Here is a 27,196-nt window from a genome sequence, read left to right as displayed (position 1 = left end):
AAGTCCAAGGACAATCTCATTTTCTTTCCTTCATGAGTATGAATAAAGAAGCTGAAAGAACAGAATAGTCATGTTGAATCACTTTTGGATCCTCACTGAATTAAAAAGCTATGAAAGACATTTTCAGTGTCATAGAATATAGTTTAGGTATTAGATGATACCTGGAATGTATTTTTTGTATATAATTAGTGAAATTACCTGGCGCGAGTGAGAAGAAAACACAAAACATGCAACAAACCCACTTAGGAGTTTATTGGGGCTAGGGTGTATAGGCCTGGTGAAGGTTGGTGGGGGGAGAGAGACAGAGAGAGAGAGAGAGAGAGAGAGAGAGAGAGAGATATGGCGTCTCCAGTTTTTAAGGGCTGCCTAGCGCATGCGCACAGGGGTTGCGTGGTTACGTCATACGCAGATGATGGAGCTCATGCAGCTGCATCAAACGTAGATGATACAACCATGCTGCATCATGCTGCATGTGGGTCACACGGGGGTCCTTTAAGATTCCCAGGACCCTTAGGCACTTCTGCCTGAGGTCTTGTCCACACGTGTGTCAGCCGCATTGTGTGGCTAAGTCATCACAATTAGTATTGAAGTTACATTGGGGAATGTCTTCATTAAAATAAGCTGACATAAACAAGGGCTGAGATATTATAATGTTTATAACTTATTTTGAAGTGACTTAACTTAGTATTATTTGTAGTACATAGTACATGTTTTAGTAAGATTGTTCAAAGGCCAGTGTGTTCCCTAACTAGGAGTTTCACTGGATGTTAATGACAAATGATACAGTGTACTTACTAGAGAATAAGAATGCAGTCCATTGAGAACTCACAGGGAACAACAGGTTTTCCAAAGGACAGGAATCAACTGATAAACAGGAAGTGGTCAGGTATAGGGAGTCTGTGAGGCCAGATGGAGGGTTGGGCATCAATTGTAATGACAGGGTGAAGATGTCTTCTTTATTGACCATAGATAGGCAAATGTTTCATATTCGAGGAAATGATACAGTTGTTAAATTCAAGTGACTGTGTTGGTGTTCCTTCTGTTTCAGCTTCTCTGTATGCTTGAAACCTAGTAACAGAGAATGTCTACAGGTACAGTTAAAGTTTTAGAATTATGTGATTATTTCCATTTCAGCAACCAAAGGACACAATGAGATTAGATGAAACAATGCTGGTCAAACAGTTACTACCAGAAATCTGCCATTTTCTTCACACCTGTCGTGAAGGAAACCAACATGCGGCTGAACTTCGGAATTCTGCTTCTGGGGTTTTATTTTCTCTCAGCTGCAACAACTTCAATGCAGTCTTTAGTCGCATTTCTACAAGGTTAGTGTATATAAATAATGTGGGGCTATTAAGTAAAATAAATTTTAATTTTCTTGTTTGCATAAACATACTTAATAGAATGACTTTTATCTGGATGTTTGTAGAAATTTTATGTATTTTCTTGACATTTTATATAATGTTTACAGTTATATTGGAAATACTGATGTGTACATGTGATGTAACAGTATGTGTAAATACTGTTACAAACTTGGAGAAGATGCTTTCCATGGTCAGGCCCTTTCTCTTTCCTTCTTGTTGAGGATTGAATTCAGAGCTACATCCACAGCCCTGGTTTGGTGTTTTAAATGTATTTATTTAGATTCAAATCAGGTAGAGTAGCTGAGAAGTGTAGTGAGGATTCTGATGATCTAATTCTCATAGCTATGCAATCATAAGATCCCAAGTTACTTTAAAAATAATCTAGACAATATAGAAGTAGAATTCTCTGGAAAGTAGACTTGTGTTTTAAGTGTGTATAAAGCAGTTCCACTTATTGAGGATTCACAGTATATGCTATCTTGCTTTTATTCTCACTATGATGTTGAAAGGTAGTTACAGGCAAACAAGTTAATACCACTTAAAAGGAAGATATTGTGCTGGTGTGCTGGCTCACAACTTTAAAATCCCAACATTTGGGAGGCAGAAGCAGGAGGACCTCAGTGAGTTCAAGGCCAGCCTTTACATAGAGAGTTTGAAACCAATTACACAGTGAGGCGTCTCCTACATAGAAACAAACAAAAATGTTAAGGAATTGTGTCAAATAATGGAAGACCCCAAATTTCCAAACCAGATAGGCATCAGGGTCTACATTAGTTTCAGAATTATCCAGTGTTTTCAGTATTTCTTTTTTAACTGTGTTTTATGAAATTTTAAAATTTAATGCTTAAAAAAATGTAAGGGGCAGAAGAGATGGCTTATGGTATAGAACATGAGTTTGCAGAGAACCTGAGTTTGGTTCCCAGTACCCACATAGTTGACTGATAACTACAGTTACAGATAATTCAACACCCTTTCTGGACACCAGGCACACATGTGGTACACATATAGATATGTGGGCACCCATATGCATAAAATACAAATAAACTTTTAAAAATGTGATTTAAGTAAAACAAAAAGAAAAAAATGTGTTGGGGTGGGGAATTCACTTGGTGTAGGTAAAGGCGCTTGCCAAGTAAGCCTCTTGGACATGGATTCTACCCCTGGATCCCGTGTAGAAATGGGAAAGAACTAACACCATACTGTATCTTCTGACCTTCACATGCATACCATGATACACATGCATTTCCTTCTTTTACACACAATATGAATTTAAAAATGAATTGTAGAAAAAAAATGTAATAAAAATTAGATTTTAAATCTTTACTGGTAAGTCAAAATTTTAATAGTTATAGATGGGGAAATTAGTCTGGAATGGTGCTCAATGGGATGAAATTATAAAGTAACTGCAAGTTGCTTTCATGAAAATGGTTTGCCTTTCTTGTACAAGTACTGTCTAATGGGTTCTTAGTTATGATCAAATGAAAGGTATAATACAGTGCACTTAGAGATTTAGTAACTAAAAGACAAATACAGAGGAAACAATCCTTTTGATGCCTTGGTTCCTCTGTCTTTGGCTTGTTAATTTTGTACCAACTGGGCTTCTGTTGCGTTCACTCTTGTTTCCCAGCAAGGTGAATGAGAATATATATCAAAATTTGAGGGTTTGTGGTCCAGTGTTGAAGAACTGGTTTTCAATCTTTTTAATAAAAATGTTGTTCTATAATTATGATAGTAGGTGACAATATTTTGATATCCTGCAACCTTAACAGACTATTAAAATTTTATTTAATATTATTGGTTAATGTTTCTGTGACAAAACATAACACATGGAGTTTTTTTGAGTAAGCATATTTTTATATTCTGAGTCATTATATGCTGAGAGAGTCAGCAAGGTGACAAAGAGGGAAATAGGAAACTGGAAAGTTATAGAAAGTAAAAACCCTTTCATTTTTACTACTTGAAGAAATGTCTTAAATTGAAGGTAGAAAACAATAAAGAAAAATGCAGTTTCTTAGTCTATCCATGCAGGAATTGTTAATGTTTATATGACATAACAATATTTCCATGAAGTTTTTAAGTAAGTATGTTGTTCTATAAAATAAAACAAATGTCCTATCTTTGAAAACTCTAAATCACCCAAGGCTTGTTTTATGGGATTGGGCAGTAGTAGTTCATGTATAGACAACTTTTGTTGATTTTCCTAGTCCATAACGTCCTAAGTTCCATAGTTTTCATAGTTCCATAAGTCCTAAGGCTGGAGCCTTTAGGGGTCCAGCCTGAACGTACTTTCAGGGTTCAGAGAGGAAGGTGTAGCTAATGAAAAACTCAGGATCTGAGGGTGAAGTGAATCTCTCACTCTGTGCTTTTCCGCATCAGTTTTATTGTTCTGCTTTTATTCTAATTCTCCTGTCCTACTTCTGAATCCTCCAGCTTTTTCTTTTAGCTTCTGTTCTTCTAGCCTAAATACTCTTTTTCCCATGAGCCTTGAAGTGAAAAAGAAATTGCAAGAATTGCCTCTTATTGATCAAAAGCACATTCCTAGGGCTAGTGACAGGGAGCTGAGCCATTGCCATGGCAACACAAGGTTCCAGAGTTCCAACAGTAAGACTGGGACTGGGCGAGGTGGGTTGGGGAAGGCACAGTGGTTTGTGACAAACTTGATACACAAGTCTGTTGTTAGCAGACTGGCAAGCAAAGGGTTGGCATACTTTTCTTAGGGTGCCTTGTGTAGTATCCTTGGTTGGACAGTTAAAGGTGCATGATGCTAGCCTGACAATCTGAGTTCGATTCCTGGAGCCTTTATGGTGGTAGGAGAGAACCATTTCCCACAATTTGTTTTCTGATTGCATTAGCATGCAAGCATACACACAGAATAAATAATATAATTTTTTTTAAAAAAAGAAAGAAAATTTGATGTTCATTGTTTTGACAGTTGGGAGACTCTAGTTGTACAACTGTATGAGTTTTGACCTGACTACAGTAGTTACTAATTTCCATGTGTTCAATTTCATGAAAACCTAGACATATTTGATTGAAAATGTGTTCCAATCTTGGAATTAACTAATTTTTCCAAAAGAGCTGTGGCTAATGTGAGAAATAGAATTCAAACCTCAGTCTTAACTATATAGATGTGACGTTTACTGGAGTATCATTTTTCATCATGTTCTTTAAATTGCTTGTATGTTTAGTTTTAAAATAAGTATGTTCTTACTTAACATGTCTTCATTCACAAGCCCTTCTTCTGTTGAATCAGAATCTTGGACTGTTCTAAGACTTAAATTCGTAAATTATTTTTGATTTTTACTTTCAGGTTACAGGAGTTGACTGTTTGTTCAGAAGACAATGTTGATGTCCATGATATAGAATTGTTACAGTATATTAATGTGGATTGTGCAAAATTAAAACGACTCCTGAAGGGTAGGTTTACATGTATAATATATTTGCAGTTTACATAATTAATCTCAGTATTATGAATATAATGATTCTGTTTGAAATGGATATCAAAATAGAATTTGTAGTGTGCATGTTCATGTGAAATGGCCAGTAATGCACATGACTGACTGATTTTTGGACATTTGAATATAATGCAGTAGAGAACATGAGTTTTATCTTATTTTTGAGACAAGGTCTCTTTGTTTAAACCTGGCAGTCCTGGAACTCATTTTGTAGATCAGGCTATCCTCAACTCAGAGATAACCTGCCTCTGCCTCCTGAGTTCTGGAATTAAGGGTGTGTACCACCATGCTTGGCTGTAAACTTGAATATTTTAAATCTTGGCAATAGAAAGTTTTCTTCAGTTACAGTTTTACTCTTAAAGAAGTTTGTGTCTCCAGGCGGTGGTGGCACATGATTTTAATCCCAGCAGTTGGGAAACAGAGGCAGATGGATTTCTGTGAGTCTGAGGCCAGCTTGGTCTATAGAGTGCATTTCAGGACAGCTAAGGCTACATAGTGAGACTGCCTTGAAACAAACCAAAAACAACCTGCCCTCCCTCCCCCAATTAAAAAACAATAACAGGAAAAGACTATTATTCTATACGTGTATGTGAGGACTTGTATGTTATAATGCTGTTGTAGAGGTCAGAGGTCCACTTTGTGAAGTTGATTGTCTCCTTCCACCTTGGGTTCAGTGAATTGAACTCTAATAGACTTGTGTGGCAAGTACTTTTATACTGAGCACTGTTACCAGCCCTTCTTTGTTTTCTTAACATTTGGCTTTTTAGAATGTATTTATGTAGGGACAATAATGTAAAATTCTGTTCTATCAATATTCTTTGATCAGATTTATTATTTGCCTTTCTTTTTCATGCAGAACCTATACTTAAAATTGTGTGCATACAAGAGTGTGTTCCTAGAAAGGGTATTGTGAGGGAAGAATGAGATTTTAAGAGAGGTGGAAAATGAGTTACTGACTACATAAAATAAGAAAGGTAAAGAGAGGACTCATTGGGGGAGAAATAGGAGGGTAGTAATGAGAACACATACACATGAAGATGACAGATAATGTGTTGAAACTCATTACTTGTATGCTAACCCTAAAGATTAACTAAAAAAAAATTTATGGGGCTGGACAGATAACTAAAAAAAGAAAGAAAAGAACATGTTATGATGTAGTTCAGTGGTAGAATGTTTATATAGCATGAACAAAGTTGTGGGTTTGATCCCTAACCATACCAAAAAAAGTGATTTCAGATATTATTATTGAAAAATCAAGAAGTTATTTAATTAGTTTTATTCATACTGTGCCTTGCCTTCTCAGTTAAACCTGTTTGGAAACTCACTTAGTCACAGATATGTCCAGACCCAGTCATGTTGACAGTGAAGATTAGCCATCATAGTGACATTTTGGAAATAAGTCTAGTACAAGTTATTCGTGAGTAAGGGTTTGGTTAAAACAATAGTTTTCTTAGTGATGCCTAAATCATGGTAAGTAGTTGAGATGGTTCTCCATGTCCAAATAAGATAAAATAAGAGTAGAGAAGAATGATTTAATTTATATTGAGGCTACTTTCTTCTGTTTCTAAGAAGGATTATCATTATTTTTATATGTATGTGTGTGTATCTATTTGCATATTTGTGTGTGTGCTGTGGACTGCGGCAGAGGGTGTTGGGTTCTCTGGAGCTGGAGTTACAGGCTGTTGTGAACTGCCTTGTGTAGGTTCTGGGAAGCAGACTCAGATCCATACAAATTAACTTGCATCCTAGCCACTGAGCCATTTCTCCAACTCCATATTTCTCCTGTTCATGATTGAACTCCCACTCTTCTGAAATTACCTTTTGATGAGCATTTGCATGGGACACAAGTATCTTCAAATCCTTTGCCCATTCAGAGAAATCCATTTACACACTTCTTCCCGGTTGTCTTTTTCACTAACTTTTAAATCATGCTTCTTCCAAGTCCCTGACCATCCAGGTGATCCATTGGTACAGCCCGTGTGTAAGAAAGCAATCATACACCTGGCCATTTTTCATTCCAAGCAAAATGTACAATCATATGTACTGTTCCAACTTCTCCTCACATTGAAGATTTCTCTTCATTGGTATCTTTTGTGGTTATACCAGAAAGGGGTTATGCAGCAGTTGTCCATTCCCAGGTGGTACCTGCATAATGTGTAGAAAGAACCATCAATAAACCATGCCCTAAACTTTCCTTCCTCAGTCAGCTGATCATTGGGAACACCCCATGAGGTTATAGGTGCATGGTTGGAAGCAGAAGGCATTGTAACAGGAGTAGAAACCATAGCATTTCGACAACTTGATGTATCTTGCTTGTGACCTCAGGACCTAATTGGACCTGACCACAATATATGCCACCTTCATTTGATAATAGATTGATGCACATCCTACTTTATGACTAGTAATCAGTAATGTTTAGCTAGTAATCAGCTCATGATAGGTAGCTCAGATAACATAACTTGCTGGTCTGTTCAAGAGCAGTCTCTTAATGGGAGAATAATTGTCTACCGATGACAGATCCTTGCTCCCAAATCACAAGGGTCTCTTCTGTGATTCATCTAGAGGAGTCTACCAATGGCTCCAAACTAGCACTGTCACCTTAAGTACCATTGGGTCTACTGGATCATATGATCCAACTGTAGAGTAGCCTGCACAGCAGCCTTGACCTGTTGAAGAGACTTCTCTTGTTCTAGGCTCCACTCAAAGCTAGCAGCTTTTTGAGTTACTTGGTATATGGGCCAGAATAACAAAACAAAGTGAGGAATATGCTACTTACAGAAACCAAATAGGCCCACTAAGCTTTGTGTGTCTTTATTGTTGGTGGGAAGGCTCACCTTATCCTTTGCCTTAGAAGAAATATTTCTGCATATCTCTTCCTACTGGACTTCTAGAAATTTTCCTGAGGTTAAAGAACTTGAATTTTAGTTGGATTTATTTACCATTCTCCAGTATAAGTGCATAAGTTACCAACAAGTCCACAGTGGTTGCTGCTTCCTGCTCTCTTCCTTCAGTCAGCATAATGTCATTAATACAGTGTATCAGTGTGATACTTTCTGAAGAGATGCTCAGTATCCCTTCAAACTAAGTTATGACACAGGAGTGGATAGTTAGTATATTCTTGAGGTAAAACTATAAAGGTATGTACTACTTACCCTGCCAGCTGAAAACAAATTTCTTCTGGTTGTTCTTATGGACAGGTACTGAGAGAAGGAATTTGCTTGACCCAAAGCTGTATACCATGTACCAGGATGTGTGTTAATCCATTTAAGTAAGGGCATCACATCTGGTACAGCAGCTGCAATTTGAGTCACTCCTTAATTAAGTTTGTGATAGTCAGTTATCATTGACTATGATCCATCTGTCTTCGGCACTGGCTAGTTAGGAGAGTTAAAGGAAGATGTTTTGGGAACTACCATCTCTGGATCTTTGAAGTCCTTGATGGTACACTAACTCCTCCAGGGATGCAGTATTTACTATGTGTCCTTTCCAACCGTAATAGCCCTCGGTCTGCAGGTCAGGGAACCAATGTGGAAATTCTGCCAACTTCTAAGTATATCTATACCAGTTATATATTCTTTGTTGTTGTTGTTGTTGTTGTTTTGTTGTTGTTTTGATTTTCGAGACAGGGTTTCTCTGGAGTTTTTGGTGCCTGTCCTGGAACTAGCTCTTGTAGACCAGGCCCCGAACTCATGGAGATTTACCTGCCTCTGCCTCTTGAGTGCTGGGATTAAAGGTGTGTGCCACTACTGCCCGGCCAGTTATATATTCTTGAACTGAGGAAATAACCACAGGATGAGTTTGGGGACCTACTTGACCTCTGTGAGTTGGACTAAAGCCAAAATTAAGCACCTAAGACTCATACTTTAACTGGAGGACCACAGTGCTATTTGAGGTCTCTTGGAATCAGTGTCAGTTTAGAACCAGTATCCAGTAGACCTTGGAAAGTCTGATTGTTTCCTTTTCCTCAGAGTACAGTGACCCATGTAAAAGGTTATAGGTCCTTTAGGAAAGGATGAGAGAAAGGGTAACAGTAAAACTTCTAAGTATTTTAGCAAAGTCCTCAGGGGGACCTGGCCTTCTCATTCATGGACTTCTGGGTCGTCAGGCCAACTGAAGTCTGGAATTTGGTTCATAGGCTGAGATTCCCTTTTTTTGTTGTTTGTTTGAGAATTTTTCTGCTTACACAGATGTACAATAAACACGTAATAGGCTTCTTATCTAATTCATTCCTGGAAGTATCATGACTAGCCAATACCAAAAGTTCCATAGGAGTCATGCCATCAAAAGCCACTTTGTCTGTGCTGCTTATTATGTAAATATGTTCTCCTTGCTTTTGGTAATTCAGTCCTGCTGCTACCTGGCTCCTTCTACTATGGGAGCCCAGTTAAGCCATCACATTTAACTTTTCCAAGTTCATGATAAAAATAGGAGCATCAGTGTCTCCAACCCTACGGTCTGGCACAAGGAAAAGAGCTATGACAAAGATTTTCAAATTGCTTATTTCCCCTCTTATAATTTTATGTCTTGTAGGATTAGTGAAAGTCCTACAAGTCCTACAGACAAGAAAGTCTGTATTCTGGGCCTTCCCATTGTGGAGGATTAGGTTTTACATGGTACACCTGCTATTGCAATTCTAAGCCCTTAAATCTCTTCATCAGTGCTAAGCCAAGGGACACTAGGTATCCCTAGTTGTTGTTTTTGTTTTTTTTTTTTTTCCAGTGACTGTCTTGTGCCAAGTGCTTCAATCAATCAGTCAAACTTCTGACACCTTTTTTAAACCATGAGAATTCCAGTATTACACTTAGGTTCATATCGATAAGCTCAGCTGACCCAGTTTTAGGTTTCTTCCACCATTATTTCACATCATTAAAAATCTATTCTCATACATATTCTTCAGACTTCTATTTGAATGAATTAAACTCTCTAGTGGTGTAGCATACCTTCTTATGAATTTCACCTCTAGAAGCCTGCTTAGGCTTGATTCTGCTTATAGTTTGTAGGTTACTTTTGGTGGGCACTGAGGGACCTTAGTATTGTCTTGCCTAATATTTCTTCTTAAGGGAAAGTCATAGCTAGTTTATAGACAAGGATTAATTTTGTCAGGCAAAAGTACAGAAGGAAATACTGCAAGGGATAGGATGTATCCTCCACTAGGAGTGGGGAGACTACTTTCTCAGGTGAGATAAACCCTTCAGAATATGAGGATTCTGAGTCCTCTGCTTTGCTTCTCCATTTTGAATCTCCAAGAGTCCTATACTTCTCCATCTCAAGTTCAGGAGGATCCCACCCCTTATAGTCAGTGCCTTTAGGTTCTAATATTAGTACAGAATTACTGTAGAAACAGGAAGATGCACTTACTAGCAGGAGTGAGGCAAGCAGGCAAAAAACAAAAGGTTTCTTCTTCCATGTCCTTTTATGAAGGCTGTCACCAGAAGGTGTGGCCCAGACTTAGGGTGGCTCTTCCCACATCAAGTGATCCTATCAGGAAAACCCTTTACAGATGTACCCAGCTACTTGGATTTTTGTCGATTCCAGATGGAGTCAAGTTGACAACCAAGATTAGTCGGCATACTACCTAAGTTTCTGACTTAAACTGTCAGAAACACAGATTGGAGAAAAGGTACCCCCTTTAACAAATGGTGCTGGGAAAACAGGATTTCTATATGTGGAATGAAAATAAGTCCATATCTCTTGCTTTGCACAACAATAAATTCAGTATATCAAAACCTTAATGTAAAAAGACGGTGTAGGGGCTGGAGAGATGGGTCAACAGTTAAGAGCATTCACTGCTCTTTGAGAGGTTCTGAGTTCTCAGAAACCACATGGTGGCTCACACCCATTTATAATGAGATCAGGTGCCCTCATCTGGTGTATAGACATACTATACACATATAAATACATCTTTAAAAAAAGACATAGGTAAAGCATTTCAGTATATAGGTATAGACAAGAGCTATAGCATAGGGAACAATACCAAGATTTGACAAATAGAATCATACACCCAGCATAGGATGCAGTCACTAGATTGAAGAGACCATTTACAGATTTGGAGGAAAAAATTGCCAGCCTCACATCTGGCTGGGGATTGATATTTAGGATATATAAAGAACCTATTAAAATTAAACTCTAAGACCATTCAGTCTATAGATAGACTTATGAGCTGAATAGATAGTCCCCATTAATAGGAGGAGTACAAATGACCAGTAGATACTTGGAAAAAGTATTCAACTTTCATTGGTTAATAAAGAAACTGCCTTGACCTGATAGGTCAGAACATAGGTAGGCAGAGTAAACAGAACAGAATGCTGGGAAGAAGGGAAGTGAGACAGTCACCATGCTTCTCCTGCCCAAGAGAGACGCGGGTTATAATTCTCCCAGTAAGCCACCACCTCGTGGTGCTACACAGATTACTAAATATGGGTTAAAGCAAGATGTGAGAATTAGCTAATAAGAGGCTGAAACTAATGGCCAGGCAGTGTTTAAATGAAAAAAAAAATCAGGGAAATGTAAATTAAAACTGCTTTTAGAGTTTTTCTCACCTTAGTTGAAATTGCTATCTTCAAGAAATTGCTGGTGAGGATGAGATGCAAAAGGAGCCCTTATTCACTGTTTTTATGAATGTAAATTTGAATTGCTACTATGGAAATTAGTTGGGAGAGTTATTCAGAAAACTAGTAACAGACCGTATGGCTTAGATGCATAGCCCAGGAATACATGTACATCCATTTTTACTGCCACACTATTCACAGTGGCCAGGAAGTGATACCAGGCTGAATGTATGTCTGTCAAGAGAAGAATGGATACAAAAAATGTGATACAGTGAGTGGTGGTGGCTACAACAGTGGGCATTTGTGTGGCATTGGGAGGGAAAGCTGGGAAAGATGGTGGTAAGGCCAAGGCCAAGTTAATTTCTTGCTCCTAGAGAGCTGGGCAGTATATTTCCTTGTGGGCCAAATTCACAGGCAGCCATGGATAGGTTGGTGCTGCTGCTGTTATGCACAGTGCTGAGATTCTGGAGAACCTCATCCCCGAGGCATTAGAGTTGGCAGCTAATGCTTCAAGGATCTAACTTAGGAAGTGTATCACTCAAGCGTCACTTGCAGCTTGCAGGCTATGGTGAGGAGGAGTCAGATTCACTTATCAAGGCTAGGGTAGTCTGATCCCTTACATCCGCAAATCTCAAATTACAAAGAAATGCCAGCAGAAAACTGCCTACGAGGGTTATTTTAACCGGCTTCCTTCCTTCCCATTGTTCTGTAACTGGAACAGAAGATAACAGTGAGAACGTGGAATTTTAAAAAATAGTTAAATGGAGAAAGTATAGATAATCACTGTAGCCATGATGAAAGAAATATTTGTATGTTCTTTGACTCAGAGTTTGGTGAAGTGCCTTTTCATATGGTGACAGTTGTGCGTTGATTGGTTATATTTCTCCTTTGTCTTTTTACTAAAAAGAAAGATGAATTGTAGTGGCATTTCATTTGTGTTTTAATAAATAAAGCTTGCCTGAGGATCAGAATAATAAAACAGCCACACTGGCCAGAGTTACAGACCAGGCAGTGATGACACACACCTTTAATCCCAGTAGCCACACTAGTTTGCCGTAGAAACCAGGTGGTAGTGGTGCACACCATTAACTCCAGAACCAGAGAAGATTATAAAATGGGAGGAGATAGCTCTCAGTCTGATTCTGAGATTCCTGGAGGCAGAATAGCCATTTTGAACTGAGGTAGAGGTAAGAGCCAGTGACTGTCTGCTTTTCTGACCTTTAGGTTGAACCCCAATTTCTATCGTGCTTCATAACATCAATGAACCATGTATATATATACATATATATACATATATATACATATGCATATATATATATATTAGAATTTTATGCAGCTGTAAAGAAAAATGCAGTCATGACATTTGCAGGAAAATGGATAGAACTAGAAATCATTGTTAAGTTAAATAAGCCTGATGCAGACAAGCAAATCATGCTTTCTTTCCTATATGGAACCTAGATTTAAAGGGGTAAGTTTGTATGTAGGAGGTTACAAAGTGGATCATGATGGGGTGAAGAAGTGGATCTTAAGAGGGAGAAACAGTGAGGTTAATGAAATACATACAGCATGAAAGCAGAAGGGTGGATTGCTTGGTTTGGAAAAAAGGAGCCTACTAGGAGGCAGGGAACATGGAGGTAGGGTAGGGATAGTGATTGAGAGCTACATATAATGACAAATATTCATAAAGTGCCATAATGATGCCCATTTCTTTGCATGATACCTTAAGATTAAGAAAAAGATCAAAGATAAAGTATAATCTGTTTTAAATAGGTTAGCAGACTTAAACTGCCCTGCTAGACCGTGATGAGCAAGGATGTAACACAGATATGGTCAGTGTGCTATGTTCAGTGGACAACTTTTCTGACAATCTGCTCTGCAGATCTTATCAAGAGTCCTTACAAACTGTTTGTCTCCTCATTTAGACACTTCTAGACAATTGCCTACCTTGAGGAAAATAATGTAGAAAATCTTTATATAAGTACACTTGTTTATCATTGCTACTTATAATACTGGAATACTAAAATTTACTTAGATGTGCAACTGGAAAACATTCCTTCCTTCCTCTTTCATTCTTTTTTCTTTCCTCTTCCTTTTTTTCTTTCAAGATTTGTTATGTGTGTGTCTGTGTGCGTATGCTGCAGTGCCCTCAGGGACCAGAAGAGTGTGTTGGATCCTGTGAAGCTAAAGTTGGAGATGGTGTGATGTGGGTGCTGGGAATTGTACTCAGGTCCTCTGAAATGGCAGCCAGTGTTCTTGATCGCCAAACCACCTCTCCAGCCCCTGTAGTTTTTTCTTTTCCTTTTTCTTCTGTTGCTTTGTTTTTTGGAACAGAGCTTTTCTGTGTAGCCCTGACTGTCCTGTAACTTACTCTGTAAACCAGGCGATCCTCAAACTCAGAGATCCTCCTGCCTCTGCCTCCTGAATGTTATGATTAAAGATGTTGCCACCATGACTGGCTTCTATTTTTTAAATTATACTTAAACATAAGATTTATTATTTTTATTTTACGTGCATGGGGTTTTGCCTGCATGTGTCTGTGTAGCTTGTGAGTGTCTGTTGTGTGGTGCCTGCAGAGACCAGAAGAGAGTGCCTGAGCTACCATGTGGGTGATGGGTATCAAACCCAGCTTATCTGGAAGAGTGTCTAGTGCACTCAACCACTGAGTCATCTTTCCATCCCCGTGTTTTTTTTTTTTGTTGTTGTTGTTGTTGTTTTGTGTGTGTGTGTGTGTGTGTGTGTGTGTGTGTGTGTGTGTGATTTTTCGAGACAGGATTTCTCTGTAGCTTTGGAGCCTGTCCTGGAACTAGCTCTTGTAGACCAGGCTGGCCTCGAACTCACAAAGATCTATCTGCCTTTGCCTCCCAAGTAATGGGATTAAAGGTGTACGTCACTACCGCTCAGCCCATTCCCATGTTTTATGGGTTTTTTTTTGTAAACATTAAAAAGAAATAGAGCAAAGGTAAAACCTGAAGTTCAAGGCATGTTTGCTTTTTTACTTTTTTCTGTCTTTAGCAACATAGCTCATGAGTTTGGGGTTCATATTTATTTTTACTGTTAAATTGCTTATTAATCATATTGGTGGTTCATGCCTTTGATCCCAGCACTCAAGAGGCAGAGACAGGTAGATCTCTGTGAGTTCGAGACCAGCCTGGTCTATAGGGCAAGTTCCGATAGACAGGCTCCAAAGCTACAGAAAAACCCTGTCTCAAAAAAAAAAAAAAAAAAACCAGGAAAAAAAAGAAGAAGCAAAATAGTACATAGAATTATTTTATAATAGTTCTCAATTGTATTTGTGTTAAATAATTGAGAGTTAATAAAACAAAATTTTTTCCTCCAGAAACAGCATTTAAGTTTAAAGCCCTGAAGAAGGTGGCACAGTTAGCAGTCATAAACAGCCTAGAAAAGGTAAGCCTCAGCCTCTTGGCGCACCCAGGTCTGGTGTCAGGTACAAAGTGTGCTGTGTTTATACCTTGATATAGGAAAGTCAGATCTCGTGTGGTAGTTTTACATTGCCATGGTGGGAAGAATGCAGTACAGTATTTTTATGAAGAAAGTTTACATTCTGTGCTATTTAATATATTGGAAATATTGACTGCCTTCATATAAAAGCACATATTTTGTTACTTCTAGGCCTTTTGGAACTGGGTAGAAAACTATCCGGATGAATTTACAAAGCTATACCAAATTCCGCAGACTGATCTGGCTGGTAAGCCGAGTGACTGTGTGTGGGGTGAGGGTGCGTGTGTCTGTGTTAAACTCTTGGAGGTAAAACATGCTGCTTTTCGCTTACTTTGTTTTAAAAGTGGCTTTTCTATCTTTTATTATCAGCTGTCCCTCAAATAGGAGTTACAGTTTTTCTCTTCTTTTTCTGTATTCTTTCCAGTCCTTTCCCCTTGGAGCAAGTAGGTAATAAGTTTTAAATAAAGCTCTAGTCCTTCATGTGTGGTTGAATATTGATAGCTCTCTCACAGCACGTGTGTGTGTGTGTGTGAGAGAGAGAGAACTTTATATTTAGGTAGGTATATCTGACGAGAAAATACTATTTTTATTTTTGAATAAGATTTTTGGGGAGATACCTGCATAGCAGAGAATAGAAACTTCTGGGGAGCAGGGACTTCTTTTGTGAAGCTGCCAATTTTTTGTTCCTTATATAAGACCCTAGTAGTGTGATAAAATATAAAGGCATTCTAAAATGTGGACTATTCTAGGATGGGTCAAGGTAGCCTTTCTCACACATTCTTTTAAAACTGTGATCTTTAGGTTTTTTGTTTGTTTTGTTTTATAAATCTGGATTTGAATTTAATGCCAAGGATTTTCTTATCTAATAAGATCATCTAATAAGATCATTTAATATTTGTATTTTTTGCATAGAGTGTGCAGAAAAGCTGTTTGACTTGGTGGATGGTTTTGCTGAAAGCACCAAACGTAAAGCAGCAGTTTGGCCACTCCAAATCATTCTCCTTATTTTGTGTCCAGAAATAATCCAGGATATATCCAAAGAGGGGTTTGATGAGAACAACATAAATAAGGTGAGGCGGGAAGTGAATGGCTGTCGTTGTCTGGTGGGAAACAGCTGTTTCACTCAAGCTGTCCATTGTCGTTCTAGCCATTGTGGGTCGAGCAATTGGCTGCCTTAGCAAAGTCATGTTCACAAGTCAGTTTATTTAAAAGAAGGATGAATAATATGTTCAGTGTCTGAAGGCTCTGAACTCTGTCTTTTTTAGTGCTGAGTGATACTAAACTGATCATTTTTGTTAATTAAACTTGTACTTTGCTTTATTCATCATTACAATATATTTAGAATTTGTAATTTAACTTTATATTTATGTGTATAAATCGAATACGGCTGACTATTTACAAATTACATAGGAAACAGTGCATTTTCTAAAGCTTCATGGCGATTTTTGGAAATATATATGTTGATTTTTAGAAATATATATTTAATATATATTGTGAAATATTTTTAGAAATTTAGATTTTTAGAAATATATGTTTAATATATATTGTGAAATATTTTTATCCTAACAATTTTATATCTGCAAAATTAATGAAAATTCAGAAGTTTCAGTCTTTCCTATGGGCTAAAATAGCCTAATTAAACAAAAATTTTATATAATCATTACATTTTGGTGTAAGTCAAGTTTCCTTTGACTTTTGCTTATTAGCATTAATTTAAAAAACAGGGATTAGCCAGGCAGTGGTACATGCCTTTAATGCCAGCTAGGGAGTCAGCGGTAGGCAGATCTCTATGAGTTCGAGGCCAACCTAGTCTACAAGAACTAGTTCCAGGACAGCCAGGGCTATTACACAGAGAAATCTTCTCTCAAAAAACAAAACAAAACAAAACAAACCCCCAAATCCCCCAAACCAAAAAACCCAGGGATTTGAGAGATAGTTTATTGTTTAAGACTTTCTGCTCTTCCAGGGGACCTGAGTTCAGTTTCCAGCATCCATATTAGGCCGTAATTCTTGTAACTGCAGACCCAAGGAATTTAATACCTTTTCCTGGCCTCTGTGACCACATGCATACATGACTGTCATTCACACACACATATCTACACAAAAATTCTTAAAAAAAAACAAAACAAAACTAATAATGGCCAAAGAAACTGCTCAGACAAGGCTGACAACCTGAATTGGATCCCGGATCCCATATGGTAGAAGGAGAAAATTGACTCCCACAAGTTGTCTTCTGACCCCTACAGAAATGCCCTGGCGCATTCTGACACATACACAAAATAAATGGTGTAAAAAAGAAAAAAAAATTAATAAATTGAAACAAAGAAAATTTCACTGTACATTTCACAGACAAAATTTTACACTCACTGAAAAAAGTCTCTCATTTTTCTCTTTCCTTTCTTCATTTATTTATTCATTTTTTTTATCAATATAGATTATCTTCTTAATATGTAGCTCTGACTGTCCTGGACCTCTCTGTAGACTAAGCTGGCCTCAAACTCAAACTCAAAGAGTTCCACCTGCCTCTGCCTCGAGTGATGGGATTAAAAGTGTGCACCATTATGCCTGGCTTTTACCCTCAGTTTTAAGCTGACTAGTTACAGTTATATCTAGTTATATCTATTGTATAGCAATCCATAATTAAATTGACACATTGATCACCTTTTCCAGGGTCTTTTGTGTGTATTTCTCTATGTAAGCTTTGTCTTTGAAATTTTTCCTTGTTTTTTTTTAAAGATTTTCATCTTAAAATTCTCTGATCACTTAAGAATGCTTGTTTGTCTTTGAGACGACCCAGGTTCCCAGAACCCATGTAGCAGCTCACAACCACTTGTAGCTTCAATTTGGGGGACTCTGACAGCCCTCTTCTACCTGACCTCTAAGGGTACCAGGCATGCATGTGGTGAGGTTCATGCAAGCTAAACACTTATACATGCAAGTTAAATAATCTGAAAAAAATATTTTAAGCTGCTACTGGGCTTGGCTTGTGGATTTTTTCCGCCCTTGAGGTTGCCCTGTTTTTGATCTGTCTTTTATTTGGCTTTGGGGTCAAGATACCTGCTAGCTTCACAGGCCTGAGTAGGATTTTCTTCCCCCTTGTTTTTGATATGAATTGCCCTTGAAAGTTTGATCCTCTTTTACAAGTGTGGCAGCATACTGGCCTCATACATTGAAGTAGGAAGTATTCCTTTCTCTTTAAGTTTTTGGAAGTACTTGAGAAGGATTGGAGCTAAATTTTAAAATGTTTGGTAGAATTTACAAAATGAACATAGGATTCTGGATTTTTTTTGTAAAGAAGTCTTTTATTACTGATTTATTTTTCTTATTATATTTCTGTTAATGCTTTTCTGTTTCTTCATGGCTTAGTTTTGCTAAACCATGTACTTATAAGAATTTGTTATTTCATTTTTATTCTATTTATTGGTATATAATTTTTAATATAGTCTTTTTTCAAAATCTGTAATGTCACCACATTTAGTTTTGACTTTAGTAATTTCAGTTTGCATGCATGCACAAATGCTCTCTGTCTGCATGTGCGTGGTGTATGCACACGTATGATGATGGGTGGCACACATGCATGGTGGCCTGCTTATCTCTCTGATTCTTACTTGCTTGAGCTGGCTTCTCACTGAACCTAGAACTGACTGATGGTAGTCAATAAGCCCCATTGGAGTGGCAATGTTCATCTTTTTAAATGGTTCTGGGATCTGGACACAGGTCCTTCCGCTTGTACAGCCAGTGCCTTTGCCATCTCTCCAGCCCACCTCCACCCCTGCCTAAAGTCTACCCAAAAAACTTGTAAATTTTGTTGACTTTTTAAGAAATCAACTTTTGTGTTTTTTTTCCCTCCATTGCTATTGTATGTTTTGTTAAATTCATCTCTTCTCCAATATTTATTATCCCTGCCATGTGTTTCTTCTGGTCTTAGCTTTCTTTTCTTTTTCCAGTCCTGTGAGTTACTGATTTGAGAGCTTTCTTATTTTCATGGGTTTAAGTTTTATTCAGCACAGCCCTTGCATGATGCATTACCTTATTTTACCTGAAGGTGTTTCTAGTTTCCTTCTTCTGATGACTTTTTCTTTTTTAATTCACTATCTACTGAGACATTGTTGAGTTTTTACACATTTGTGAATTTTCTGGTTTTCCATATGCTTCTGGTTTCCAGTTTCTGCTCCCCTTTACCAGAAATGACATGTTAATTTTAACCTCTTTCAACATATTAAGATTTGCTTATTGGCCTAACATGTGGCTCATTTTGGAAATATGCACCATGTGCACTTAAGAATATGTATTCTTCTGGTTTTGGATAAGTTTAGCTTTTGAAATGTTAGTTTTGAAGATCTGTCTGGAGACGAGGTGGAAACCTGAGGTTTTCATCTAGCAGAAAAACCAAGGAAAGAACTTTGTAAGGTACAAAGAGGGAATTGAAGTCAGAGAAATGTATTTTTAGGTGCTGGAGAGATGGCTCAATGTTTTAATCACTTGCTGTTCTTGCAGAGTACCCAGCTTTGACCCTGTCTTGAACAGTTCAGGACACATCACAAAATCAGCACATAGGTGACTGAAAAATCTCAATGGACATTGTCATCATCAGAGAAGTCTTCAATATTTTATTTCTGCATGAACCGCCTTTTCATTAGCTGCCGAGTCTATCAAGACCCTGGTGCTGCCTCCATCCTTGAACAGATCTTTGTAGGGCCTTGTGCCCTTATGAAAAACATGGTGTTCACAGCTGGATTCATCCATAGCCTATAGTGAAGCTGTTTTTTTTTTTTAATTTTTAGAAATGAAATTTGGAGCAGTAGAATTCCCTTGGGTAAATTATTTAGAAAACTGAAGGCTGAATATACTTTTTTTAAAATTGATTTTTATTGAGCTCTACATTTTTCTCTGCTCCCCTCCCTGCATCTCTCCTCACCTTCCTCAAGGTCCCCATGCTCCCAATTTACTCAGGAGATCTTGTCTTTTTCTACTTCCCATGTAGATTAGATCTATGTAAGTCTGTATTAGTGTCCTCATTGTTGTCTAAGTTCTCTGGGATTGTGATTGGTAGGCTGTTTTTTTTTTGTTTTTTTTGCTTTATGTTTAAAAACCACCTATGAGTGAGTACATGTGATAATTGTCTTTCTGTGTCTGGTTTTACCTCACTCAAAATGATGTTTTCTAGGTCCATCCATTTTCTTGCAAAATTCAAGATGTCGTTATTTTTTTCTGCTGTGTAGTACCCCATTGTGTAAATGTACCACATTTTTCTTATCCATTCTTCGGTCGAGAAGCATTTAGGTTGTTTCCAGGTTCTGGCTATGACAAACAATGCTGCTATGAACATAGTTGAATACGTGTCTTTGTGGCACGATTGAGCATCCTTTGGATATATGCCCAAATGTGGTATTACTGGGTCTTGAGGAAAGTTGTTTCCTAATTTTCTGAGAAATCGCCACACTGACATCCAAAGACATTGTACCAACTTGCATTCCCACCAGCAATGCAGAAGTGTTCTCTTTTCCCCACATTCTCTCCAATATAAGTTGTCATCAGCGTTTTTGTTCTTGGCCATTCTTACAGATGTAAGATGGTATCTCAGAGTTGTTTTGATTTGCATTTCTCTGATGACTAAGAATGTTGAACATTTCCTTAAGTGTCTTTCAGCCATTTTAAATTTCTCTGTTGAGAGTTCTATGTTTAGGTCTGTATTCTATTTTTTTATTGGATTATTTGTTCTTTTGATGACCAACTTCTTGAATTCTTTATATATTTTGGATATTAGACCTCTGTCTGATGTAGGATTAGTGAAGATCTTTTCCCATTCTGTAGGCTGTCATTTTGTCTTGTTGACTGTGTCCTTTGCTTTATAGAAGTTTTTCAGTTTCAGGAGATTCCATTTATTAATTGTTTCTCTCAGTGTCTGTGCTGCTCAGGTTATATTTAGGAATTGGTTCCCTGTGCCAATGCGTTCAAGTGTACTTCCCACTTTCTCTTCTATAAGGTTCAGTGTGACTGGCTTTATGTTGAGTTCTTTGATCCATTTTGAATATACTCTTGAGTAGTAGAAAAGAATGAAACTATTTGACATATACCACAACCACGACCATCAAATATTTAAACGTCAAAAATAGCATTAAAAAAAAGATAAAACCTACTCTAATGTTGAGTTTCAATGAATAGGAAGGAATGTTTCTTTTATCCCTATAGAAAGTCAACAGAAAAAGTGTTTTGTGTTTATGTTCTTTTTTAACTTGAGAAAGATTAAGTATGACTCCTTAAATATGAAATGAAAGCCAAATATAAACCATCCTTTTTATAGTTCGAATTTTAGATGCTGATAATTTGCTACTTGGTTAGATAAATCTACAATAGTACAAACTAGATTTCTTGTCTTCCTAAATTTAAATTCTGTAGAAACTGTTTCTGGATAGTTTACGAAAAGCACTTGCCGGCCATGGAGGAAGCAGGCAGCTGACTGAGAGTGCTGCCATTGCTTGTGTCAAGTTGTGTAAAGCAAGCACCTACATCAACTGGGAAGATAACTCTGTCATTTTCCTACTAGTTCAGTCCATGGTTGTTGATCTTAAGGTAATATGCTCTTCTTTCCTTCTATAGACTTTAAGTAAATTAAGTGGATAAACTTCTAGTCTGAGTATTCTGCTAAAGATAATTTCTAACTCTAAATTTAAGGTAACTTTGAGGATAAGTTCAAAGGACCTGCTTTTGTTGTTACTGTGTTCATTAGATTGAGAACATGAAGAATGATATGGAGTTTCCTTAATATATGCATATGTGGGTCTTAATGTAGAAATTTTGCTTGGTAGGAATCATATGTGGTATAAGATATCTTATCTGATGTTGACTACCTGAAGTAACCAGTATTTTATGCTTTTTCTGTCAACTAAAGTTTACTGTAATTGATGTGAATCATGTTGATTATGTTTATATACTTTGTTAAAGAAATACTTCATGACTATTTAAAGGTCACTGTTTTCTGTTGGGATTTTTATAGAACCTGCTTTTTAATCCAAGTAAACCATTCTCTAGAGGTAGTCAACCTGCAGATGTGGACCTCATGATTGACTGTCTTGTCTCTTGCTTTCGGATAAGCCCTCATAACAACCAACACTTTAAGGTAAGAAAATTGTTTTATGCAACCATGTTTATTGATGTGGTTATGCTTATAAAATGCAGAGACTATAAAGATGAATAGGTGTATTTTTATTAGTATTTCTTTAAAAAAAATTTTTTTAAAATTTTATGAATCTGGATATTTTGCCTGCATGTATGTCTGTGCACCTTGTATGTGCTTGATGCATTCAGAGACCAGAAGAGTCGTTGTATCTTCTGGAACTAGAATTACAGATAGTTGTGGGCTGCCATCTGGGTCCTGAGACTTGAGCCTAGGTCATCTGCAAGAGCAGTCAGTGCTTTTACCCTATGAGATATCTCTTTTGCCTCTTAGTAGTATTTTTTAAATATTATATATTGGTGCTAATTTGAAACTGTAAATTAATTAATATTTATCAAAAATAATTTAAGTTTTTCCTGTTATTTTGTCCTTTTTGTGTTAATGATTTTTTCCCCCCTGGCAGATATGCCTGGCTCAGAATTCACCTTCTACATTTCACTATGTGTTGGTAAACTCACTCCACCGCATCATAACCAATGTAAGTCTAAAAGGTATTCTGCATTACTAAAAAAGTAATTTTTCTTTCTTTTTTGTTTTGGGTTATATATTTTTCCACTTTTTTAAAAAGATTTATTTATTTATTATGTTTACAGTGTTTTGCCTGCATGTATCCCTGCAGGCCGGAAGAGGGCCCCAGATCTCATTACAGATGGTTGTGAGCCACCATGTGGTTGCTAGGAATTGAGCTCAGGACCTCTGGAAGAGCAGCCGGTGCTCTTAACCACTGAGCCATGTCTTTAGCCCCTGTTTTTTTCACTTTTAAGAACGATGCTGGTTTTAGCACAAGTTCTTTACTTAGAACCTTATATAAAACCCTGAGTGTCTCTGAGGTGGATACCAGCATTTGAGCTGGTAGCTGTAGAGCTGTAGTTTTTATGTGTGGTCTCAACATGAGGCTCTTACTGAGAGGGAAAAAGTTAATGAACTCTTTTGGAGAGAGTAAGCCTAAAAATTTCATTAAAGTTCAAAACCCATTGACAGCAATGCCACTGAAAATATAGTTTAGTACTTTCATAGGAAACTATTTGTATGTTCTGACTTACTTCAAAGGAAGAATAATTATAACATAGCCTAGTATGGCACATTTACAAAATGATTAAGCCTTATTTGATTATACCTGTTAATCATTCTTAATTAGAATAAAATTTTAAAAGATGTATTCACAAGATGCAAAAGCATATTAGAGAAAGTGAGCGAATTCATTAGAGAGGTATTTGTGATGTAAGTGTGTGAATTAAAAAGCAGACAGTAAAAATTTACTAGATGTGGACTTTAGATTTTTAAAAATTCTGCTCCTTTTATGAACTCTATGTATTTGAATGTTTTATGATTTTATTTTTTATAGTTCTTTTATCCATTGAAAGATATGCTACATTTATGAACACATTGTTTACTTTGTTCCTGCCTTCCCCCCTTAAAGTCTTTGATCACTGATACCTTGGTATATTTGTCATATTTATAATTAAATTGCATTTTGTGACTCTTACAAATCAAAAATAATCCCCACTTCTTCATTTATCTTGGATATATTGATTTAAACCAAATGTTCCCCCTCACCTTCTTTTGTTTTCTTTTTTAAAAGATATTCATTCTTGCAGGGAAAAATAACTGCTGATATAGTCACTTAGTGACACATTTGTTTTGCTTTGTGGAGTGCTAAAGCATTTCAAGACAGTAGCTCTTTGTTTTCAGCCTGGCTTTGTGCCGTGAAGGACATTTATCATTTTCTGCTCAATTCATGAAATGGCAACTATGCTTTATCTCCTGCATTATGAACAGTGAAGTGCTTGGGGGAACAATAGTGCCTTCAGCTGAATATTGCTGACTTAAATTATGGGTAGACTTTATATCAAATGTAATTAGTTCCATAGAGGATAGTCTAATGAATCTGAGTGTAGATGAAATATGTTTACAGGAAAAACTTAAAAATACTGCACACTTGCTGTTTGTAATGACTCAGACCATTGTCCTTCAAAGGTGTAGTTTTAAAGTTAAAAATGAACAAACCAAAAAGATGGTTTCTCTATCCAATAAGTTTATATGTAATTAAAAAACAAGATGTTACTCCCCACTTTGATTCAAATGATAGAAAGTATTCCACTTATTAACTGAATAACTTTATAGAAATGGTTAAAACTTAATAAATCCAAGTTTATAATATTTGAATATTCTGTGACTAGTTACTTTAATTGTGAAATATTTTTGTCTGTAATTGAATACATAGAGCACTTTCAAGCATGGACTTGGCACTGCTGTAAGTGGCTGAGCTGCTCTTTTCTGGGTTCCAAGCATGCCAGAGTGTTAGTCCCTTGCATGCCTCAATGTGCCTGGTGAAAATGTGTGCACCCTCTTTAAGGAGTGCTGCATGTGTGAAGGCAGAGTGTGTCTGCATCCGGGGACATTGTGTTTATAAAGCTCCTATACTGACTGATCTTTAAATAACATATATTAGCAGTCGTTTAGTGGAATAGCTGTAAACAACTCAAATAATGCTGAAGTGTCTCTTTATTTGTTTTTTTTTTGAGACAAGATCTCACTATGTAGTGTTAGATGACCTGAAACACACTGTTGTAGACCAGGCTGGCCTTATACTCACAGAGACCCATCTATCTGCCTGTCTTCCAAATGCTGGACTTAAAGGACTGAGCCACCACACTGGTCCTCCAAAGTGACTTTCAGGTTATACTTTAGTTATCCTCATCTCTAGAGATTGATTGGTGAATTGTTCCTTATTGGCTAAACTAACAAATACTGACTCTCAAGCACTTTTAATTATAAGGAACTATTTAAAACAGTTGATACGCAAATTTATACAATCAAGTATTACAGAGTTTAACTGGAAATTTTTAGTAGGAAAATGTTTTTGTCTACAGTCATATGAATTTTTTTCTAGTTTCATAGAGTCCAGATTTTAGATTTATTTGTGTATACTTTTTAAATGATTTAGTTCAGTATGCCTTCCATGTTTTCCTTTTTCATGTCTCTTAATCCAGTTGACAGTTTTTTAAATTTTTGTGTCCCCTTCAAAGATAAAAGTTTTATTATTTTTCTGGGTTTATATAGAATTAGAACTGATGCTTGGAGTTTTATTTTGCCTCTGTGAGGCAAATATGTGTCCTCATATGCAATTTGTAAGTACTGTTTAGATATAAAACATTACAATTTCTTTTAGAAATTCTTAAAGTGTATTCATTATATGAATTTTGTTGCAGTGTAAGTTTTTAGCAGTTTCTAAAATGGTATTTATACTGTCACTTTTAAAAAATGATATGCACAAGAAGAAACTACAGTTTTAAGATCTATGTTATAGACTTTATCTGTATAAGTTAGTTTGTTTGTTTATTGAGATGGGGTTTCTCTGTGTGACCCTGGCTGTTCTGGAACTCTGTAGCTCAGACTGGCCTTGAACTCACAAAGATCCACCTGCTTCTACCTGCTAGGATTAAAGTTGTGCACCACTGCTACTGGGCTCCTGTATAGGCTTTTTAAAGGCTAAATTAGATGTGCAGTTGGGAAATTAAGAAATAAACATGGAAGTGAACATGCTACATCTGGGATAGTAGTTTTATACAGATTTTTTCCTTGTAGCAGTTTATTGTAGTTTTCTTATTAATACTTCATATATTAAAGATAATCTCCTTTTAAGAGATGGTTACAGAAATAATTCCAGGGTATTTTAAAATCATTTAAATAACCTCTTAGGAATATATATATGTGAGTGTATATATATACTTATATGAGTATATGTTGCAGGAGGGCCCGCTTGTTTGTCCCGGCAGCCCAGCTAGCTTAGCCCCAAAATAACCACACAGAAACTGTATTCATTAAATCACTGCTTTGCCCATTAGCTCTAGCTTCTTATTGGCTAACTCTTACATCTTAATTTATTAAGATTTCTATTAATCTGTGTATCACCACAAGGTTGTGGTCTACCAGCAAAGTTTCAGCACATCTGTCTCCAGCAGTGGATCATGGCCTCTCCCTGACTCTGCCCTTGTTTCTCCCAGCATTCAGTCCAGTCCTCCCCACCTACCTAAGTTCTCCCCTATCAGTAGGCCAAGGCAGGTTTTTTTTTGTTATTATTCATTAATGGTAATTGCAGTACACAGTGGGGAATCCCACATCATGTATAAGTAATTCTTTTTTAAAATAAGTATTATTAAGGGGAAATGTCTATTTAAATTGCCTAGTTTCAGAATGGACACACTTAGTAACTGATCAAAATACTAAACTTTTTTTAAACTAACTCAATTGATATCTAATTTTTAGTGCATCCATTACTTTGAAATAAATGGATTAATTCCTTACTAAAAAGAAAATTATAAAATCATTAAATCTTAAGCCTATAAGTTAATATATAGTGTATACTTAACTACCATGGTACATTTTACAGGTATCAAAAATGCTTACACAGAGCTGGGTATTGGTGGCACATGCCTTTAATCCCAGCACTCAGGAGGCAGAGGCAAGTGGATCTCTGTGAACTAGTCTACCAGAGCTAGTTCCAGAACAGGCTTCAGAGAAATCCTGTCTCGAAAAACAAGACAAAAAAAAAATTGCTTGCACAGTAAACTGGTTGTGGTGGCTTAGAATTTTAGCACTTAAGAGGCTGAGGCAGGAGAATAACAAATTCTAGACTAGTTTGGGCAACATATTTGTAAATGGAAACTGCATTTTTATTTCCTGGCTGCTCAGACCCAAATAATCACACAAAAACTATATTAATTGCAACACTTGGCCAATGACTGCGGAGTATTTCTAGCTAGCTCTTACATCCCAAATTAAGCCATTTCTATCAATCTGTGTGTCTCCACCAAGTTGTGACCTACCGGCAATGCTCTGGCATTTTTCTCCACTTCCTGGACTCCGTTCTGTCTTCCTGCATTCAGTTTAATTTTCCTGTCTAGCTAGATTATGCCCTGCCATAGGCCAAAGCAGTTGCTTTATTAACCAATGGTAATAAAACACATTCACAGCATACACAGGGGAATCCCACATAATTTTCTCCTTTCTGTCTAAATAAAACGAAGATTTTAACTTTAACATAGTAAAATTACTCATAACAAAACAGCTATCAAGCAATAATTACAGTTACAACATTTAGTCTATTTTGGCAAAATTAAAGAAATGACAGTGTTAAAAAGCAAATAAATGAAGCCAGGCAGTGGTGGCACACACCTTTAATCCCAGCAC

The 27,196-nt window shown here is 36.9% G+C and overlaps 1 protein-coding gene across 7 annotated transcripts in view; it reads left to right on the top strand.

Moving 5' to 3' along the window:
• Positions 1-27,196, top strand: part of Nf1 (neurofibromin 1) — a 255,492-nt gene that overhangs the window by 49,319 nt on the left and 178,977 nt on the right. For 4 of the 7 annotated variants that reach the window (XM_085695476.2, XM_085695470.2, XM_085695469.2 and 1 more), the window contains exons 4-12: positions 1,135-1,325; positions 4,675-4,781; positions 14,705-14,772; positions 14,998-15,073; positions 15,739-15,896; positions 21,226-21,399; positions 21,824-21,946; positions 22,407-22,481; positions 24,228-24,257. In XM_085695476.2, the coding sequence (XP_085551602.1) occupies positions 1,135-1,325; positions 4,675-4,781; positions 14,705-14,772; positions 14,998-15,073; positions 15,739-15,896; positions 21,226-21,399; positions 21,824-21,946; positions 22,407-22,481; positions 24,228-24,257 (1,002 nt within the window). The remainder of the gene's footprint in view (positions 1-1,134; positions 1,326-4,674; positions 4,782-14,704; positions 14,773-14,997; positions 15,074-15,738; positions 15,897-21,225; positions 21,400-21,823; positions 21,947-22,406; positions 22,482-24,227; positions 24,258-27,196) is intronic. The other 3 variants (XM_085695473.2, XM_085695471.2, XM_085695475.2) reach the window with 1 other exon arrangement.

The sequence above is a fragment of the Myodes glareolus genome, chromosome 9 (assembly GCF_982192425.1).
Source record: "Myodes glareolus chromosome 9, mMyoGla1.1, whole genome shotgun sequence".
NCBI lineage: Eukaryota > Metazoa > Chordata > Mammalia > Rodentia > Cricetidae > Myodes > Myodes glareolus.
This window is presented reverse-complemented; position numbering and strand designations above follow the sequence as displayed.